Here is a 21,692-nt window from a genome sequence, read left to right on the forward strand (position 1 = left end):
GTTTTTGTTGGATAGTTGAACAGAACTGGGTGCAACCTCAGCCTTTGAATCCCTACTTTATATGCTCTACTTTAATATTTTGAATAACTATTTGTAAGAAGACAATCTGTAATGATCAACTAGTGATTTTTCACTGTTTATTTTTTTCTTTGAAATTATGTATTATTTCTACCCTATTTCTGTTTTGTTTAGTCTTTCTTTAAATTAAATAATAAAGAAAAGACTTTACAGTACCTATTTCTGATCACGGAGTGTCATAATGTGAAATATACCTATACTATTATTCTTTGTTCAGAATGATTTTAATCTGCTTCAGTTTGTTTAATCTAAATATAAATGAAGATATGGATAACTGCATGTTTGTTTAAATGTATATGATTGACAACCATGTTACTAAGTTCTTGCTGCACAGTTGAACAGAACTGTTTGCAGTCTCACTGTTTGAATTTGCACTTTACATGTTCCACTCTTGTACCTTGAACATCTCTTTGTAAAATGACAATATGTAAACATCAACTAGTGATTTCTTACTGTTTACTTTTTTGTCTGAACATATGTATTATTTCTACTTATTTTCTGTTTTGTTTAGTCTTTTTACAAATAAAATATAGTAAGAAAAAGATTCGTATAACAAGAGCACAAGTGTTCCTGAATGCTACTGTACATTGTCACTGTATCCTGAAGTTCACCACTGTCCCATGATTCCTCTGGTCTGTGTGATTCTGGAGGACAGGGCTAACCAGTTATCACCCTGCTTCATTTGGGTTTCCCTCATATTTACCCACCTGCCACCTTCATTTTATGTAGCAAATATAGACTCTATAATATCGACACCATAGTTGGAAACTTACCTGCTCCTGAGGACGGACAACTACTGTATTAAAATCAGGCCACTTGTCCACCAGAGCCTTTACCTTGAAGGGGTTCCCCTGGTTCATATGGAAGATGGTCCCATAAACCTGTCCCAATTCAACACAGTGGAAGAAGAAGCATAGAGCTCATGGTCAATATTGTGCTTGTGTGACAAAGTGACTCACCCCTCTGAAAGTAGGCTGTGCAGCACTTAGAGTGTTTAGTCCAATCCTTAGGTTACATTTTATTATCCCCCAAATAAGCAGAGTTTTGAGGAAATCATAAATGAAATAAATTATCAATCACTCATTCTTGCACCATTAATTCTTTTTCATTTTTTCATGCATACACACAGTTATACAAAATGATCTCACATATATTACTTTAACATCTATTATTCCCACATACACTATACTTGACCATATTTCCAGGTCATTAAATACTCGTGTATGTAAGCATACTTCATAAATATATAATATTTACTCTATATTTCTATTTTTACCTCTTTTTTATTTCAAAGAGAATGAAATGAAACAAAGCAAATACAAACAGAACAGAACCAAGTAGAGCAGAGTGAAACAATGCAAATAATACAGGATTTCGAAAAAGACAGCAGGAAATCAACAGTGGCTATCATGTCACTTGTGTTCTTCTAAATAGTTGCCCATACCTTTACTCACAATATGTTCATACACATCAAAATAGTATAAAAGCAATCAAAGCACAAGAAAGAAAGCCTCAAGGGCTTCCAAGACCAGACACTAGGAAATCAATAATGCCTACCATAATGTCTCTTGTTTTCTTCAATATAGCTGCCGTAACTTCATACATATTGGAAGCAAATAATTGAAAACAGACTAAAAGCTATCAAAACCAAAAATAAAAGCATTGTTATCTTTCTTTTTTTTTAAATTATACATCAGCCAAATTCAGAATAAAGCCAACTAAGATTGTACAGTGAAATTGGTACAGAGCTTCACAGCAGGTGACTGGGATAACAGTAATAGGTATTACAGTATATTTTGTTATCTTTATAATAGTTGTTGTTCTTACCTCGAGACCATACTTATAAGTGAAATAAATCAAACTCACCTGTATAAATACTGAATAGTTTCTCTCATGTAAGAAACGATAAGAATACATGAAAGTACGTGGTAATCATGATTGCCAGCCACACTGGTTTGAAGCCATATAATGTTTTCACTCCTTTCTATGAATGGTTTTAATTAGCTGTTTTTATTTTATTGTCTGTGATACTACAAATGACTATTTTGAAGAGAATAAGAGCGTAATAGCTAGCGCTGATTTAATACCATCCTGTTTTGAAGCCCCATCAAGTTTTTGTTCATTTGTTTCCATTGGTTCTAACATGTGGTACCTTATTATATCTTAATGCATGCAATAGTATAAGCAAGATTTTTATAGACAAAGAGATAATATAGAAATTGATGTTTGGTTTCTGCTAGCTGGTTCTAAATTGCCTGCAACAATTTCATTCACTTGAACGGTCTCACACTGTCTTGATAAATTTGATGCTATAGTATACGAAGTTACACTCAAATATTTCAAGGAAAGAGTCACTATGGTAACTACTATTAATGTCAAGCTATCTGGGGGTGAAACACAATGATGGTTAAATTTTTCTATTCTGATCGGTGTCATATTGATAGGTTCTTTTTTTTTTTTATCTCAGTCTCCCCCCCCTTTTTCTTTCCTTTTTTTAAAAAAAATTAATTTATTTCTTAGTATCTTTTAACTAAGGGAAAATTAAATTAAAAATAGTGTGATAGATTATAGTAATTTTTTTGTTTCCCTATTAACCTGATTTGAACCCGTGTAGTGTTCTCCATATCTTGTTCTGATTGATTTTATTATATTCTGTTTTGCTTAATAGTATCAAGTTGAGGGTATAGGCAACCATTTGGAATGCAACCAGATATTCTATGATGCCCGTTATTATTTGATGATTATCTTCTTTGGAATCCTGTAAGCTCTCCAATGTGATTTTATTGGTCTTATGTACGGTTTGTTCAATTCTTTTATACTAGCTGATATAGGCTACTCTTTTTAGGATAACAAGAGGCATAATGGTAACCATTGTTGATCACCTAGTAATCCCCCCTTTATTTTTTTTTATTTTTTATTTTGTTTTCATTTTATGCTATGTCCATCCTCCTGATCTAAATGACTCTGTTTTGCTTTGTCACATTGGGTTTTTCTTTGGTCCGTCTTGTTTTTTTGTTTGTTTGTTTGTTTGTTTTTGTTTTTTGGCCTTTTTTTCAATCTTTTTCCATTTCATCTTCAAAGAAAAAGTTTAAAAAACTGTGGAAGTAATGGAAACTAAAATGTGCGATTGTTAGTGTAAAAAAGAGAGGAAGGAAAGTGATCTAAAGGATATAACTGCAAGTTTATTTAAGTGTGTAGGAAACTGAACCATATTGCTGAGTTTTTCTTGGATCATTGAACAGAACTGACTGAAATCTCACTGTATTAATCTCCACTTTGTATGCTTTAATTTTGTAATCTGGACAGCTGTTTGTAAGTTGTCAATGTGTGATCTATTAACTGGTGAAGTCTTACTGTATGTTTTTTTCTCTTGAAATTCTGTGTTGCTTCTTGCCTTTTACTGTCTTGCTTCAATTAGTTTTGTCTTTCTCTTTAAATAAAAAAATAGTTGTTCTTTCAGTCACGTATATCAAAATGAGATGAAATATACAACACTATAGAACTTTATCAAAACAGAATATTGAATACAGCAGTACCATTAAGTAGAAAAGAGCAAAACAGTAATAAAAATATTTGCCTTCAAAGAAATGGTAGAAGGAAGACCTCCATATTTGCTATGGTCAACCTGCCAGAAGATACTCAGATTACTGGTTCCCATTTGCCAATGGGTGGGGGTGGGGGGATAGGGGATGTGGGATATCTGACTCTAGGCTATGTAGCAGTAGGTTCACTGTTGCTAAGCAGGGATGCAAGATGGTCATTTGTTTTCACAGCCACCTCAGTTCCAGCATGGCCTGGATCTCAGGAGACACTGCTGGTTCCCCCCCCCCTGGAAGGGCTGCAGTCTGCCACCCTGCCTCCGCTTACCAGGGAGGTGAGGTGCTTGCTTGGCTTCCCAGAGTCCTAAGTTCCAACATGGCGTGGATCTCAGGAGACACTGCTGGTTCTTCCCCTGGAAGGGCTGCAGTCTGCCACCCTGCCTCGCCTACCAGGGAGGGGAGGTGCTTGCTTGGGTTCCCAGAGTCCTAAGTTCAAACATGACTTGGATCTCAGGAGACACTGCTGCTTCTCCCCGTGGAAGGGGTGCAGTCTGCACGCTGCCTCCACTTACCAGGAAGGGGAAGTGCTTGGTTGACTTCCGAGTGTCCTAAGTTCCAACATGGCGTGGATCTCAGCAGACACTGCTGGTTGTCCCCCTGGAAGGGCTGCACTGTGCCACTCTGCCTCTGTCTACCAGGGAGGGGAAGTGCTTGCTTGGCTTCCCAGAGTCCTAAGTTCCAACATGGTATGGATCTCAGGAGACAATGCTGGTTCTCCCCCTGGAAGGGCTGCAGTCTGCCACCCTGCCTCCGCTTACCAGGGAGGGGAGGTGCTTGCTTGGATTCCCACAGTCCTAAGTTCCAACATGGTGCAGATCTCAGGAGACACTGCTGGTTCTTCCACTGGAAGGGCTGTAGTCTGCCACCCTGCCTCTTCTTACCAGGGAAGGGAGGTGCTTGATTGTCTTCTCCGAGTCCTAAGTTCCAACGTGGCATGGATCTCAGGAGACACTGCTTGTTCTCCCCCTGGAAGGGCTGCAGTCTGCCACCCTGCCTCTGCTTACCAGGGAGGGAATGTTGTTGCTTGGCTTCCCAGAGTCCTAAGTTCCAACATGGTGTGGATCTCAGGAGACACTGCTGGTTCTGCGCCTGGAAGGGCTGCAGTCTGCCACCCTGCCTCTGTTTATCAGGGACGGGAGTTGCTTGCTTGGCTTCCCGAGTACTAAGTTTCAACATGGCATGGATCTCAAGACACACTTGCATTGTTAACTTTCAAATAAAAATGATAAGAAGTCATCAATGGCTACCATCGTGTCTAGTTTTCTTCAGTGTAGTTGTTCCACCACCACACATATTAAAATCAATTCTTGTAACACTTTAGGTGAAATTCTAGCCATGCATGAGCATATACATGTATATCTATCATTTCTGTATTAGACAAAATACTACAAATAAATAACATGGTCTAAGAGCCAAAAACAATAACATTGTAGACTTTCAAAACAAGGTGGTAGGAACACAATTTTTGTTCCCTTTCGTAGTATCTTTGTGAGTTGTTGAATTATCAGATATGGGCATGCAAAATTGATCGAATCCTATGGATGTTACCTGTTATGTTCCAAGAACTAGCAAAATTAGTAGCACAATCATCTTAGGAATCTTTATGTATATACAAATTTATATCTTATTTTGTTTCTCTTCCTTCTGCTTTCTTTTTCCCTGTTTGAATTATTTTTTCTTCTTTGAGAAGCTTCTTACCCTTTCACAATATTTATTGAAAATTTTGTATCTTATTTACTCTTTCAGTTTCTTACACTAGGCAGACAAAATGTTATGTACACATGTGAGTTTGATTTATTGCACTTATGAGTAAGGTCTCATATCACATCCTTTTATTTATAAAAGCCTCAATGTGATCTTTCTTAATAGCTGAGAAGTACTCCATTGTAAAAAACTACCAGGTCTTTTTTGATCCACTATTCAGTTAATGGGCATTGGCATTGTTTCCAAGATAGATATTATAAATTGTATATATATGTATACAATTGTGTATATTGTATATATATATATATATATAATATCTATATCTGATAAACTAGCAATACTCATAGATATAGATATTGTGTGTGTGTGTGTGTGTGTGTTTGTGCACTGTGGCGTAATGTTTTTAATTTTTCTGGGACCAAGTTTTTAATTTTTCTTGGTGGTTTCCTTGATCCTGGCTATTCATTTTGGAGTAAAATGGAATTTCACTGAGGTTTTAATTTGCATTTTTCTAATGACCAATCAAGTTGAACATTTCCTCATGTATTTATATGCCATTTATATTTCTTCAGCTGAAAAGTGTATGTAGTTCTCACATGCTCATTCTTGGATTGTGTCTTTGAATTTTGGGGGCCTGATGTTTTAAAATTCTTTATATGGTCTAGATAAAGGTCCTTTGTCTGAGGGACAGTTGACTAATACATAGGTTGTCTTTTCACTCGGTTGCACATTTTTTTTTGTCATGCAAAAACGTTTTTAATAAGATGACATCCCAGTTGTTGATTCTGGGAAGTAGAATGACATTTTGACATTTTCACAAAGTTTTTTCTTTCTATCCATGAACAAGGAATGTTTTTCCATTTTCTAAGGTCCTCATCAATTTTTTTTCAGAGTACTGTGATTTTCACTGAATGAATCTTTCACTTCCTTTGTTAGATTGATTCCTAGGTATTTTATTTTTCGGGTGATACTGTGAAGGGTGTGGTTTCTCTTATTTCCCTCCCAGTGAGTTTGTTGGTATACAAGAATGTTATTGATTTTTGCATGTTGACTTTGTAACCAGCTATGTTAGGGAATTTGGTTGTTATATGTAGAAGGGTTTTTTTTTTTTTTTCTTTTTGAGCCGGTGTCTCACTATGCAGTTCAGGCTGGACTTGAGCTCACTTTGTAGCCCAGGCTGGTCTCAAATTTGCAAGGTACTCCCACCTCAGCTTCCCGAGTGCTGGGGTTACAGGCATGAGCCACAATGCCCAGCTTATATGTAGAAATCTTTCAGTGGAGTTTTGGGGGTCTTCTATATAGCATGTCATGCCATCTGCAAATAATGATAGTTTAATTTCTTCCTTTACTCTCCTTAATTGTTTTATTTCTCTGGTCTAATTGCACTGGCTAATACTTCCAGAACAATACTTAATAGGAATGGTGATAGTGGACAGCCTTTATTTGTTCCTGATTTAAGAATGAAAGCTGTGAGTTTTTGACCACTTAATGTGATGCTGGTTGTTGCACATAGGTGGCTTTTATCTGATTCAGATAATGACAGTCTGCCAATTTTCCATAAGGTTCTTATCACGAATGAGTATTGCACTTTATCAGAAGCTTTTTTCTTTTTGCATCTATTGAGACGATTATGTAATCCTTATCTTTGGCTCTATTGATATGATTCAACATGCTATTTGATTTGCATCTGGTCAACCTTCCTTGCATTCCTGTGATGAAACCCACCTGATCATGGTATATGATCTTCTTGATCACTTGCTGCATTGTCTTTGCCAGGACTTTTACATCTATGTTCATTAGGCAAACTGGCCTGTAGTTCTCTTTTTGCTTGGGTGTTTTTTTGGTTTTGCTTCCAGGAATGAGTCTGGAAGAATTGCTTCCCTTTCAATTTCATTGAAGAGTTTGAGCAGTGTTGGCATTAAGTCTTCCTTGAATGTCTTGTAGACATCAGCTGTGAATCCATCAGGACAGCTGGGATTTTATTTATTGGTAAGGTTTTAATTACATTTTCAAATTCATAAACTAAAATTGGCTTATTAAACTGTTTTATATCTTCTTGCTCCAGCTTTGATAATTTATATGTTAGTAGTCACTTGTCTATTTCTTCTATATTATCAAACCTATTAGTGTAAAACTTTTTGACGTAGGTATTGATGTTCTTCTGTACTTCCACAGGATCTGTAGTGATTTGACACTTTTTATTCCTTATTGTCTGAATTTGAGTTTTTCTTTCCTTTTAAAATAAGGTGGCCCAGAGGCTTGTTGATTTTATTTATTTTTAAAGTAATAACTCTTTGATTCATTAGTTATTTGTATTATTTTCCTAGTCTTTACTGTGTTGATTTCTGCCACAGTCTTTAAAATTTCTGCCCTTCTTTTGAATTTGTGCTTGGCTTGCTCTTCTGTTTGTAGATGTTTGAGTTGTAGCATTAGGTTGTTTATTTGTCTTTGTTCTGTTTTTCTGATGTGCGAGTTCACCACGATACATTTTCCTCTGAAGTCTGGTTTCTTTGTGTCCCACAGGTTCTGGTAAGATGTTTTTGTATTTTCATTTACTTGTAGAATATTGTTTAATTTCTTCTGAGACCCATTGGTTTCTCAAGAGTGTATTATTTAATTTCCATGCGTTTATGGACTTTTTGTAGTTTCCTTTGTCATTAATTTCCAGTTTGATAGCACTATGATCAGATAATATGTGTGCAATAATTGCAATAACTTTGCATTTACTTAAGCATGTTCTGTGGGCTAGTATATGCTCTATTTTAGAGAATGTCTCATGTGCAGCTGAGAAAAATGAATATTCTGATGTTGTTGGGTAGAATATTCTGTACACACCTTCTAAGTCCATTAATTCACCAGCTTGATTCAATTCTCTTATTTCTTTGCTGACTTTCTGTCTAGTTGATCTGTCTCTTAGTGTCAAAGGGGTGTTATTGCTTGTTTTATTTTTCATTTCTTTTACTATTTATTTTACATTGCTGGGTGCTCCCATATTTAGTGCATATATATTTAGGATTGTTTTCACTTCCTTTTGAAGTTTTCTTCTCACTAAATAGTGACCTTCTTTATCTTTTCTGATCACTCTTGGTTTGAAGTTCACATTGGCTGTAAACAGTACAGCTACCCTGCTGTTCTTTTGGTTCTTGTTGCATGAAGTACTGTTTTCCTTCCTTTGACTTTCAGTGTATATGCTTCCTTTTGGGTTAGATTCATTTCTTGTAGAAGAATATTCTTGGATGCTTTTTCTTGATCCATTTTTGCAGGCGGTTTCTTTAAGTGGATAAATTACCTCCACTTAAATTAATGTTTATAACTGATATATATTGACTCATTTTTGTCATTTTATGTTTCTACTGTTCGTTCTTTACCTTTCCCCTTGCTTTAGTATTTTTTTAACTGTCTGCCCTGCTTAGTGACTTTTTTCTATTGGTATTCTTGGAATTGTACTTGTTTTTATGTCTATCTAGAATATTGCTCAGTATTCTTTGCAGGGTTATTTGGTGGTCATGAAATTCTTCAATTGCCTTTGTCATGGAAATATTTTATTTCTCCATCAATGTTGAAGGACAATTTTTTCAGGGTACATCAACCTGGGTGGGAAGTCATTTTTCTTCAGGATTTGAAATAGTTCACTCCATGCTCTTCTTGACTTCATTGTTTGTGTTGAGAAAGTCTGCTGTGATTCTGAAGGGCTTTCCTTTATTGGTGATCTGTCTTTTTTCTCTAACAGCTTTTAATATTCTGTTGAGATGTTGAACGTTTGGGATGTAGACTATTGCATATCTGGGTGTAGATTTATTTTGGTTATGGCTATTTGGAGTTCTATATGCTTCATTTATCTGTATGTTGGTTTCCTTTTCCACGTTTGGGAAATTTTCTGCTATTCTTTCTGTAAATACCATTTGCTCTCATTTGTGTCATCACTTACTTTTTCAGTCACACCTATCAATCTTGTATTATTTTTCCTTACATCATCTGGTAAGTGTTGTATTGTTATTTCCTAGTTCCTTGTAATTTTGAAATGACCACTTCTTTACTGTTCATTATCTCCAATCTTCTCTTTTAGGTCCGAAGACCATGTTCATTAATGTGGTTTTGCCAGCTTTTGATGGTATTTTTTATTTCCTGAATGTATTTTTAAATCTGTTTCACGTATTCTATTGTTTTCGTATGTTGTTCATGCAAGGTTTCCATGTTTTTGCAGTGCTCCTAGATTTTTTAACTAATCTTCTTTAGATGTGTTGAGCATTTCTTTCATTACATTTATCATTTCATCTTTTACCTGCGAGATTAGTTCTGATCTGAATTGCTCTATAGCTTCTTAGAGTTCATTCTTTACTCCAGTTCCTATCATTTCAGAAGTTTCAGGTGTATGATTTACATTTTCTAGTATGTTCATGTCTCCTAGGCTTATTTGGCATGCACAAAATGTTTGAGGTTGCATTGTGTTCTTTCATTATGTAATTTTCCTGTATTCTCCAGGTCCCTAGAGGCACTTAGAAGCATGATGGAGGGGTGTGTACACTGGGTGAATCTTCAGCATGCCCCAAATGGCTCACAGAATTACCCCACGTGGTTGAGGTCACTGGGTAGGGCCCTATCATGTTCTGAGTGGTGTAGCAATCTGAATGGTATGTGGAGTATACTGGGAAGGCTTTTAGGTCATGCTACATGACACACAAAAGCTCCCCAGCTTCTTAGGTGACCTGTGTGTGGTGCCACCAGGTTCCAAGGAGAGACTCACCACTGCAGAGCTAGGTAGAGGTTTCTGGCATCAGCTTCAACTCATAGGCAATATCTCCCAGCTACCTGGAAGATGCCTGGTGAGGCCTAACCAGGACCCAGGTGAAGACCAAAAGTTCTTGCAGTGTTCAAGGATTCTGGGCAGGGTCCTACCAGGTCCCAGGCAGAGTCCTGTGGCGGAACAGTTCTGTAGGGATCTCTGTGGCAGGCTTCAGCTTCCACATCGAGCTTCCCTGTTACCTCAAATATTTTACATCGCATTGAAGATTTTTTTTTGTTTTTTCAGATATTTTATTCTCATACCTGAAGCGAAATTTTGTCCTTAGGTCTTTGAAAATATAACTGTTATTACAAATTTTAGAAGAAAACTTTGAAGATCAGATATCACATGTTTAGAAGTCTCTTTATCTTCTAAATATTTACACATTACTTTCCAGAAATTTGACATGGCCTCTCTCCTACTTAATAAGATACAGATCATAGTGGTATAATCCTGGTCTCTGGTGACCAAACTCCAGAAACATCATGCATTTGAGAGTTCTACATTCCTGTCTAGAATCAGGTCTTCAAACACCAGAGATATGAAGAGCGCGGAATAAGTTGAGGAAGATTTTCCAAGGTTAGAAGTGCTTGAGCTGTGAGTAAAAGCACACTCAGTGTGCACGGTAGCACGGTAAAGTGGAGAGCATGGTCCCTCAGCAGATGAAGCCTGAAGATGCCACAGGAGAAAGGGCGATGGAGCAAAAACCATGTCACCAACTAAGGCACAGCCTGATCCTGAAGTTCCCTGTCCCTCCCTTGCAATAGTTCAAGTTAGACTAAGAAAAAAGGGAAGCAAAATTTTCACTTCACCACATTAAATACTCTGTCACTTGGGGAACCTTGATATGGCAACTGTAACCAGTTTTGTGGAAAAACACGCTTACTTTTCTAAACATTAGAATTTGGAATTGGTGATTTTTAGATACCCAATTTAAAAATAAAACTGGAGTCTGTGTTTGTCTCTCTGTCTCACTCTCTGTCTCTTGTCTCTTTTTTCTCTCTGTATGTCTCTGTTTCTCTGTCTCTCTTTCTCTCTGTCTCTCTCTCTGTCCCTGTCTCTCTCTCTCTATCTCTCTCTCTCTGTTGCTGCCACCTGACTGAATGAGATTTGATGTGTGACACAAGCCTATACAGTATTTACTCTATGCAGACACAACACCCAATGCTTCAGGCCACAATACACAAATCTTTCTCTTACCAGAGGTTTACTAACTACTGAATGGAAATATCTACCTTGTTGACTTTCTGCTTTTACCAAGTTTACAAGAAAAGGCTTTGACTGAGCTCAAAATTTTGCAGTGTTTCTCAGAAAACAATGAATTTGTTATGTCAAATATGTCTACCTAGGACCAGCCCACTCAACAGTTGCACTGTGTTACCTGCAATTCACCTGTGGTTTGGAGTTACCTAAAGCTCAAGTGGCTTAATCCATGAATGACCTTTAAACAAAGCACATAATCAGTAGCAAAAGTTAACACAAGGTAGAATATTCTGCCTTTATTTCCAGAGTTGCTCTTGCAGAGACTGATGTCAGAGCTGTACTAAACACATCAACTTCCTGCTGCCCAGAGAAGTCCAGGTACTTGAGTCATTAGAAAAAAATGTAGACTAACACAGTTGTACAACTAAAGGTTTGTTTCTCCTTTAGTTTTTGTTTTCTTTAGGTGAAAATGGTACTGCTTTTTAAATTTCATGCTCAGTTGAACATTGATAGTTCATAACAATGGAACTGATTTTTGTTATTTCATACATTTGAGTTGAATCATGTCACCTTGCTGAACTTATTACTAGCTAAAGCTCTTTTTGTATCTTTCATATGATTTTTCTACATTAGATAACCGTAATCTCTGTGGGGAAAAAACCCTCTTTTGCTTCTTTTTGCCTGCTATATATTCATTTCTTGCCTTTTATATTGGCTAGACCAACCAATGTTACTGTGAATATATGTATTGAAGGTGGGTATTCTTGCCTTAATGTCCATCGTAGAGAAACCCTCTTTCAGAATTTAGTAAAATAATAGCTGAAAATGTTATTAATTTCCTTTCTATCAGATTAAGGATAATCCTTTTTGTTTTCATAGGCTGCAGTGGTTTTACATTTATTCAGATATCAAATTTGGTGAAATAATCATTCTATAACTGTCAAGAAAAGATCATCTTGATTTTGTCCTTTAGTTTGCTGATTTAGAAAGTGACATTATTGATGTTTGAATGTTGAATCTTGAATTCTTTAGATAATTTCCAGTTGTTTATGACACACTAGTTTTTCTAAATAGTGTGTTTGACTTCATGCTATCTTGTTACTATTTTTGCATCTGTGTTCATGGATGGACATACTCTGTAGTTTTTGCACTGTATATTTCCAGTTTTGCTATCAGGGTAATTCTAATCTCTTAGAATGAGCTGGTCAACATTACCTCCTTTGCCCTCTTCTAGAATGCTTTGTGTGTACTGACACTACTTCTTCTTCACCCATGTGGTGGAAATTGGTCACAAAGCCATCCGGATGAGCAGTTTTCTTCTCAGAGTATTTTAAATTCCAGAAATAGAAAGGTTTAGATTGTAAATTCTTTTTCAGTGACTTTTCAATGTTCATATTTTTTACACAACAAATTTGAAATGTATAAGCATGGTGTTGTTAAAAACATCTTTAAAGGTTTGTAATCTCCATTGAGCTAATAGTGATGTCTCCTGTTTCATTCTTAATATTAATAAATTATGACTATTCTCTCTATTTCTTGGTCACTTTTCATAGTGTTTTCAACCTTATTGAACTTTTCTGAGAATCCAGTTTCGGATGCACAGATGATGCATGGAATTTAGCTATTATTTTGCTGTTTTCTGATAGACTTCTTCCTCTCCTCTTCCTCCTCTTCCAGTGTTTCCTTGATCCCATTCGCCTGTTTCCTTCATTCCACACACTAAAGCAGTTAGTTTGTACTAATTTTTTAGATTTTGGGTTGGAAGTCTAAATCTTGTTAGATGACAGCATCCTTGTTTTTTTTTTTTTACAATAGCAATTAATGCCATGCTTTTTCTAGTTGTCAATGATGTTCTTGCATCTCATAAATTACACTATGCTGCACTCTCATTTACATTCAAGTAAAATACTCTAATTTTCCTTGTGACAGTGAAGGATGATATATTTAGAAGTATGTTTATATCATTTGCAGAAATTTAGGAACTTCCAGAAAAGTTTTAAATTTTAATTCCATTATTATTGAATAACATACTTAACATCATTATAATCATTTTAAATGTTAAAAATATGTACTTCATCCAGGGAAAAAATGTCTTAAGCACCTAAACAGCATATGTATTCTGATGTTATAAAGCAGGTATTTTGGAAAAGTCAGTTTAAATTGTTTCCTGACTTTGTTTAGGACTTCTAAGTACACGCATATTTTCTGTCTATTCCATAAAATACAGTAAGAAGAATTATACGGGCTATGTTCTACATTCTATTCTTTTTTCATTTCAGCTGTATGAGATTTTATTTCCTGTATTTTCAGGCGCTGGGGCGGGTTGAGGACATGTCTCTGAGTACAGGAGTACTGGTCTCATTCTAAAGACATTTTTGCTCACTCAAATCTAAAACTATTCATTTGAGACTGGACAAAATCAAATTGATTTGTACTTTTCATCAAGAAGGAACAGATAAATAGATGTTTAAGAAAAGCAATTAAACATGAATATGATAGTTTTAGTCAAAGTTTCAATTCTGGAAAACTTCCAGATTTATATAATACAGTTTTCTCAGAAGTAGCAGGAAATACTTTGAGTCATTACATCCCAAAGCTCAGACAAGATTTGATTCAGCACATTGGCTTTGGTCTATGTCAGGTTATAGAGCTGATGGGTATGATACACATTTCTTGCATTAAGGCAACGTGATTTAAATGAGATGCTACACACAGAGCACCTACCACACAGGTTGCTGAATGCTTTCTTCTCCACCTCATTTATAGGCAGCTAAAGCTCCTCTTTTTTTCCTCTTGTGCATGTTCCACTCTTACCTTTATGGATTCAGGCAGGTACTCCACTAAGGATTTCTCTAGCATCTGTAGCATCTCTGGATTTTGCAAATGGAACATCCTGGTGGGTAACTTAACCTAAGGAGACAATTGAAAAACATCAAAGAACTAGAAGAGTGAGAAGTGATGAAGATGCAATAAACAGTTCTGGTTAACTGTCTGGGCTCTAGTCTTGCTGTTTCGTGGATGGTCCACTCACTGAACTTCTTACTGTAAGAAAGACAAGGCAGGGGCAGGGTAGAGGTCTCTCTCTCTCATCCCCAACATCTTTGTTCACTTTCAAACATATTACTGTAATTTTTCTTTTTGCCATTTTTTAACACACAGCTTTGCAACACATAAATTTGCCCCAGGATTAAAGAGTCTATTCTCAGAGAATGATGACCATTGTTACAGGTTCCATTCATATCCAGGCAGCTCAGCTACTGTAGGATCCCCAGCTTGCCACTCAACCCTGTGATGCCTTGGTTCCTTATCTAACAATGGCAGTAAATGCTCACTTAGTTCACAGTATGAGACTAGGCAATAAGTCAGTGAAAGTAAGGCTGAGCATCAGGAGAGAGCAAGTCCTCATGGTTAGGATGACTACTGGTCTTCTTTTCATCATTAACCATTTTATTTGCATGTATTGATAGGGTATAGTGTGATAGCTCCATCCACACATACAGTGCAGGAGAGAAATCAATGATTACAGTTCCCATTTGTCTTCCAAACAAGCAAAAGTCAGCCCACACTGTCATCTAAAAGAGTGTACTTAATGGGGTTTTCTGATTAACCAACCACTGATGAATTTCAGATGAACTGGAAAACCCTAAATGCAGGTGACCCATGTAAATAGGCACATAGCACTTCAGATGGCTGGCTTTTAGGGCACAGCAATGTGCCTGGCTTCTACAATAGCCAGTTTGTGCCAAACAGCTGAATTGGTATTGCTAGTAGTCTTGACATTAGAGACTAAAGACAAAAGAAATGTATAAAACTTTTCCTCTGCGTCTTTACATAGATAGCATAATGTTTCTGTGGTATAATCCAAATTTGAAGGAAAAAAAGAAAATCACAAAAATATTTGATTATTAGATAACCATGCATACAATTTACATTTATGTTCTAGTTACACACATATACTGTAATATTTTTAAAGGAAGTCACTATTTCTTTTTATTTAAAAGATCTTATCAACATATAAGGCTTAGAAATCTGTAATATAAATAGTCCTATAAATTTCTGTTAGTGTTGTAATCCTTGTTTGAGGCATAATTCAGGCTCAGTAAAATTCACCATTTAAAGTGCATGGTCTCATACAGATTGATACCTGTATATACAGCAGTACCAGTATCCTAACAGGGAAGCATAACTTTTCCAACAGAGCCCAAAAGTCCTTTTTCTGCCTTTTCCCCATCAACCCCCCTTTCTTTTCCTCTTACTCTGAGCCCAAGCTAATCATTAATTTGTTTTTGATTCTACAATTTTCCTTTGACAAAATGTCAAAAATCTCAAATTATTTATAATGTAGCCTTTTCAGACTAACACGTTTTATTTATGAGATCTCAGTCACTGAAGTTTTCACTAGGACGGTCTTTTTATTGTTGAATAACATTGCATTATAGGCATTGTGGATGGGTCAGATTTTTATGTATTAACGTGTTGGAGGACACTTCATTGTCTGTAATTTTGGACAATTATCAATAATTTATTATAAAGATTAATGTATTAATATATGTATGCATGTATGATGTTATTCACCACTGAGAATATTTCCAAAGCTGTGTGATAACTGAATGTGTACCATAATAAGGAACTGCCTTACGCTCCTCCAAAGTGAATGTGCTATTCCACATTTTCACTGTAATGCATGCAAGTCACAAATGTTTCCCAGGATCTCACACACTTGTGTAGACAGTGGTTTTTGATGCAGCCACACTCAGGTTTCATTGTTATACTGGATGAAATACTTATCAATACACTTGAATAAGAATTTCAGAAGATTCACTGAGCTTATTCTCAAAAGGTAAAGCCCAATGTGGAATTCAGCAAATGCAGTTCTCTGAGGAACACACAGCATTGAACTTTGCTTGCCCCTGTGAGTCGGTAAGATAGGAAAGATGAAGAAAGCCTTCCTGCCCCATCCTGTTCTGGAAACAGCTTGCTGCAAGGATCCATCCTTCCCCACCTGACAACAGATTCCCACATTTCCTCCTTGCTTACCCAGGATCCGGCCACTCATGGACCTGAAAATCATCATTCTGTGCTCCATAGTTGATGAGCTAAACTGTTCATCCCCATTCATAAATATGGAAGTGTATGTTAAGAAGGTTGTTCTTGTCAGATGTGAGTGGTGACTAGGCACAAATTGAGATTGTGCAAAACCCTGTTAGAGCAAATCCACTTTGACCCAACTTGTTTACTTCATTTCTACCTTCTATCTGCCTCTTAGTTTTTGTTTTGCACTGCTCCTGCTCCTGTGTGTGTGTGTGTGTGTGTGTGTGTGTGTGTGTGTGTACTTGGCTCCTTGATGTCAGAGTGCTGGCTCCAAGTGGCTCCTGCTAGGGTCATTTCACTTCCCAATGCTCTTATTATGTGTTCAAGAACTTTCTATTGTTACATCACTAGCTTGATCTTTCTTGAACACTGATTGTGGGGGTTGATCTAATAGAATCTGAAGTTTTCAAAATACTGTTGATCGCTACCCATTTCTATGGGTTCTAAATTACCAATATTCCATTCAACCTATTGGTCTTGTTGCTTGAAAACACTTAACAGTGCTTGGCCTGTTGAATATGATATTTCCCTGAACAATCCCTTTAGTGGAACATGCACTTTAGCTCCTCGGAAGTATCTTCCTTTACATCCCGCCTCCATGTTGCTCATAAAGCCTAGTTTTTATTTCCCCTATAAAGCCTTACTGCACAGTGGATTTTCCTCAATTTCCTCCCTCTGGGGTGTGAAACCCTTGCACAATCAATCACTTTCTTTTCTTCTCTAGGATCACATACATATTTCAACCACAATTTTGTGAATAATGGATTACAATTGGTCTTCTAGCTTTAGAAATCATCTGGACAAGACCTCAAGATTTGTGCTTCATTTGCAAATATTGTCCTAGTGTCTTACACAGATTTAGAATGTGTGACATGTCTATTTAAAGATGTCGTGTTTGAGGTAACACTATCAACACAGCCATTTAGTCTTTTTGCTTGCTGAATGCAAAGATTCACCTATTCATTCAAGAAATAAGCTGTTCTCTGCTTATCTGTCTTTCCTGAATTCATAGGTTGAAATCCTGACTCCCAGGTGATGCAGGCCAGAAGTGAGGCCCTCAGCGATTATGTCAGAAGCTCCATTGGAATAAAGCCCTGAGCATAACAAAAGAACATAGGCCAAGTGTTTGATATTCTCCAGTCAGAAGTCTAACAGGTCTGAAAGCGAATTGGATATTTTTTTCTAGAAACATCTCAGAGCGTTACATGAAAATAAGCAGCAATGTGGAGTTTGAAAACTCCATATGGAAATGGTAATATCCAAGTACTGCCATGTACACAGGGGACTGCATTCTATGCACAGCTGCACAGGCACCCAGAGAACTCAGCCTGGCTGCTCTGCTGCAGGTGCCTGGACAGAGAGGCCCAGGGAGTTGGCGCACGCTGGAGAGTTACCAGCATTCACCATTCACAATGGCCAAGGAGGGGAAGTTTGGAACTTCTGACCAAGTCATGCTAATGCTCAGCCAAAAACAAAATTTTTATGAGGAAAATAATCTGTGAATAACTTGGCTGAGCTTTGCTACCTCATCATATTTGTGTACATTTTCATATACCACATATCTGAAACTCAGGAGGAAGCATGCAGTAATTCTCCAAATCAATGATTTCATAAAAATTTACATGAGTACTTAGTCAACTTGTATTTAACCTCTATATTACAATATACTTAGTGTTTTTGTGACCAAATAGGTCACATAATTTCCCCGGCCATCAGTTATCCAAGCTCACTACTTTCTTTTTTTTTTTTTTTAAGAGGAAAAAGAGAAAAACACAAAACAAAACAAAGGGGTGTAAGGGTACACATAATACAGAACTACAAAAAAAATAACAGTAAGAAATCACCTGTTAATAGATTACATATTATCATCTTGAAAATAGTTGCTCAAATCACAGTATCAAAGAATACAAGGTGGACATTCAAACAGGGAGACTGCAAACAGCTGTGTTCAATGATCCAAAAACATTGATATAGTCAGCTATTTAACACCCCTAAACACACTTGCTGTTATATCCGTTAGTAAGCTCATTACTTTCAAATGTTTACAAAGAATTACACAGGACAATATTTGGAAACTATATGTAACTCTGTGTCACATGTCACCTGATGTAGAATGTTTCTTTTCAGTGTCTCCTAGGTTTTCCCTCACAAACATACCAAGTGCTCACAACCAAATCTATTCATATATATTTACAGACTTATAATAAATGGGGACTTCACTCAGCCAAGAATTTCTGCCACTTCTAAAATATTACCCCACACATGTTCATTAACTGATTTCTTTTTCTTTTTTATTTTAAAGAGAAAAAATAAAAATATAATAAATCAGGGCTTCAAAATGAGTTATGAAGACAGTTGCAATAATTAATTCACTGCCTGTTTTTGTCTTCATACTAGTTGTGCAGAGTATAAGATATAAGCATGATCTGCTGCCCAAACATTAGCACAACCTTTTCTTTTCAATGAAATAAAAAACCTCCCTGCACAGCTGTCTTATCTTGTATATATGTACATATTACATTCTTTTTTCCTTTCTTTCTTTACCTTTTCCTGCATCATGGTTTCTCTGGTCTGATCTGCATTTTCAAATCAAGGAACTTCCTTTTCACCTCACATAATTCTCAACACACATAAGCCCAGCAATACTTATCCACATCTGTCAGCAGTATTTTGAAGCATTCCAGTTTGTTAAGAAGGCAACAGAAAAAGAGTAGCCCCAGAGCTTCTGTGTTTCTTGGTTCTCACCTCAAATCTGTTCTCTTCGTCTCTACAGCTGTCTCTAGGACAAGAAGCAGCACACTCTCCCAGAAGATTAATATAAAAGTTATAAGAATGCAGGTTTTGAAAAATGTTCTTTGGTCTGATTTTTTAGAACATGGTGAGCTAAACTTCCTAGAGGAACACACCCACTGACCAGTGCCATCTGGGTGTAGACTCAAGCTCCTCCCTCACAGTTGTACATGGAGGTAGGTGGCTTTTCACCTGATGTTTCAGCAAAGAATTTTCATTCTAGGGCTCTACTAAAGCAGCCAGAGTGCCCATGCCACAACCTGAATATTAGGTTGTCTTGAGATTTTATCCACCAGTTGTTGTAGTCCATGGTATGGATTCTATGTACATATAAACCTTTATGCGGCCACAAGTGGGGTCTTTCCAAGGTGGATGGATCTGGGGTGTGTGCTTCAGGGATCCAGGATGTGATTCTGGGATAGTTTCACAGTGCTGTGCTAGCATGAAGCGGCCCACTGTGGGTGCGAGTGTCACCGCTCTAGAGCTGGGAAGCCTGCATATGCTGAAAGGAACAGAATAAGGGTGGCTGCTTCTTGCTGCCTGCTTGCAGTTTGCTGCTTGCTGCTTTGCTGTCTCTGCCTCCCATGAACTGTTTACCCTCTGCCATTCCTCTCTGCCATGTCACTAACTTCAAACCAGCGAACTATAAATGGAAGCCTCTACAAATTGGGAGCCAAATAAACAGTTTCTCTTTTGGGTGTTGGGAAAATTGTCTCAGCAACAGGAGGAAAGTAAAGAAGACAGTAAGCTCAGAAAATCCTTGGGACACATGCACAATGTAGGCAGTTTCTGCCAGAGTATGGTCAGGCAAATGATTTCTCTGCCAACTGCCACTGGAGTCTTTGTTCCCCTGTAAACATCTTAGAGCTTGACCTTTACTGCCTGTCACCTGATGAGCACTCTCTTCTCCATCAGAATCTCCCACCAAGCTCAGTGTAGAGCATTTTGGGGCTTGTCTAGCTCATATCTCTCAACATTTCCAAGTGCCTCCTGCAAGGGAGTTCCATTGCTAACCCACAGAGTCAGACACTTTCACAGCAAAGGTCTCATTCTTGGTACAGATTTAGTGTACTACTCAGCTTCTGGTGGTGAAACACAATACCTGACACTCGTGAATTCAAAGAAGGGAGACATCACTTGGCTCAGTTTATGAGGTGACTTAGCCTAGAGGTGCCTGTCTCTGAGACAGAAGCATCATGGAAGGAGGGCATGGCAGAGCACAGCTGCTTGTTTCATGGTAGCCAAGAGTCAGAGTAGAACAGGGCTCCTGAGGAAGGAGTGATAACTAGAGATAAAACAGGACTTACAGAATAATGAATTTTCTTGTTAGAAATGCTGTCTTCCCAGCAGCTGTAATTCCTTACTCTGTTACAGGATAACATTTGCTATTATGTGACTGTAAGCAAGGTCTATGACATGTCATCATCTGTTTTCCTTCAAGAATACAGGTAAAGGTGACAACTGTTTTCCTGGATTCATTCACCATAACCTGGCTCTTATGACATGCTGAAATTTGGCTTCTTAGAAGGCCTATCATTGTTTTCTTTTGTATAAACCTGTTTCATTGGCCACAAGTTCTGGATTGAAGATCACCCCTAGTCTTGGACTAAGTATATGAAACTGGAACCTTTCTTTTGTCTGATGTTCAGCCACTTGGAGCCAGAGTCCCCAGTGATGCAGGTGTGCCCCTAATAAAATCCTCTTCTCTATCCATGGCTTTCTCTCATTTTTGGATCTGCAACAGAGATAGGCCCCAAGGACGTTCCTCTGTGACTCCCCCAGGCAGACCCAGAAGTGTGTCTTACAAACCCTCAAGTCGAGTCTAAAGCCCATCAATTGGACACTACACCACAATCACCATACATACATGCAATTGCATGACTTTTTCTTATTGGGCAGCATTACTTCAAAGAAAAAAAATCCAATAAAAGCAGTGCTACAATATTTCAAAGCAAGATTGTAGGAGAGTAACAATAGTGCATTGTGTATTGTTAGTTTCAAAGTAGCAAATGTACTTTTTAAGAAGCGTCAAAGAAACAGTGGAGAAATGTGTTTTAATTACCCATGTCACCTTGTATAAAATGAATGATCACAGAAGATATGATGGTGAGTGGAATTAGCAAAAGAGAAAAATCATATGATCCCAACTATATATAGAATCTTCAAAACAAGTTAATAGGAAATCAAAAAGAGTTACTATTATATATCCTAATTTTTTAATTTTTCCCTTAATTAAAATAAACATAAGAAATAACTAAATTTTTTTAAAGAATAGTAGTTACGAGCTCTAACGGATATAACAGCAAGTGTGTTTAGGGGTGTTAAATAGCTGACTATATTAATGTTTTTGGATCATTGAACACAGCTGTTTGCAGTCTCTCTGTTTGAATGTCTACTTTGTATTCTTTGATACTGTGATTTGAGTAACTATTTCCAAGATGATA

At 37.1% G+C, this 21,692-nt stretch overlaps 1 protein-coding gene across 1 annotated transcript in view; it reads right to left on the reverse strand.

Annotated features, from left to right (window-relative positions):
* LOC100723240 (glycine N-phenylacetyltransferase-like) overlaps window positions 1-16,539 on the reverse strand; it is a 32,414-nt gene extending 15,875 nt beyond the window's left edge. The window contains exons 1-3 of the mRNA XM_013146450.2: window positions 16,405-16,539; window positions 14,182-14,277; window positions 852-959 (exon numbers count right to left, since the gene is read on the reverse strand). Of these exons, the coding sequence (XP_013001904.2) occupies window positions 852-959; window positions 14,182-14,259 (186 nt within the window). The 5' untranslated portion in view covers window positions 14,260-14,277; window positions 16,405-16,539. The remainder of the gene's footprint in view (window positions 1-851; window positions 960-14,181; window positions 14,278-16,404) is intronic.
* Between the last annotated feature and the right edge of the window lie 5,153 nt (window positions 16,540-21,692).

This window comes from Cavia porcellus, unplaced genomic scaffold (genome assembly GCF_034190915.1).
Source record: "Cavia porcellus strain 051 isolate PalLab524CR breed Dunkin Hartley unplaced genomic scaffold, mCavPor4.1 scaffold_17, whole genome shotgun sequence".
NCBI classification, from domain to species: Eukaryota; Metazoa; Chordata; class Mammalia; order Rodentia; family Caviidae; genus Cavia; species Cavia porcellus.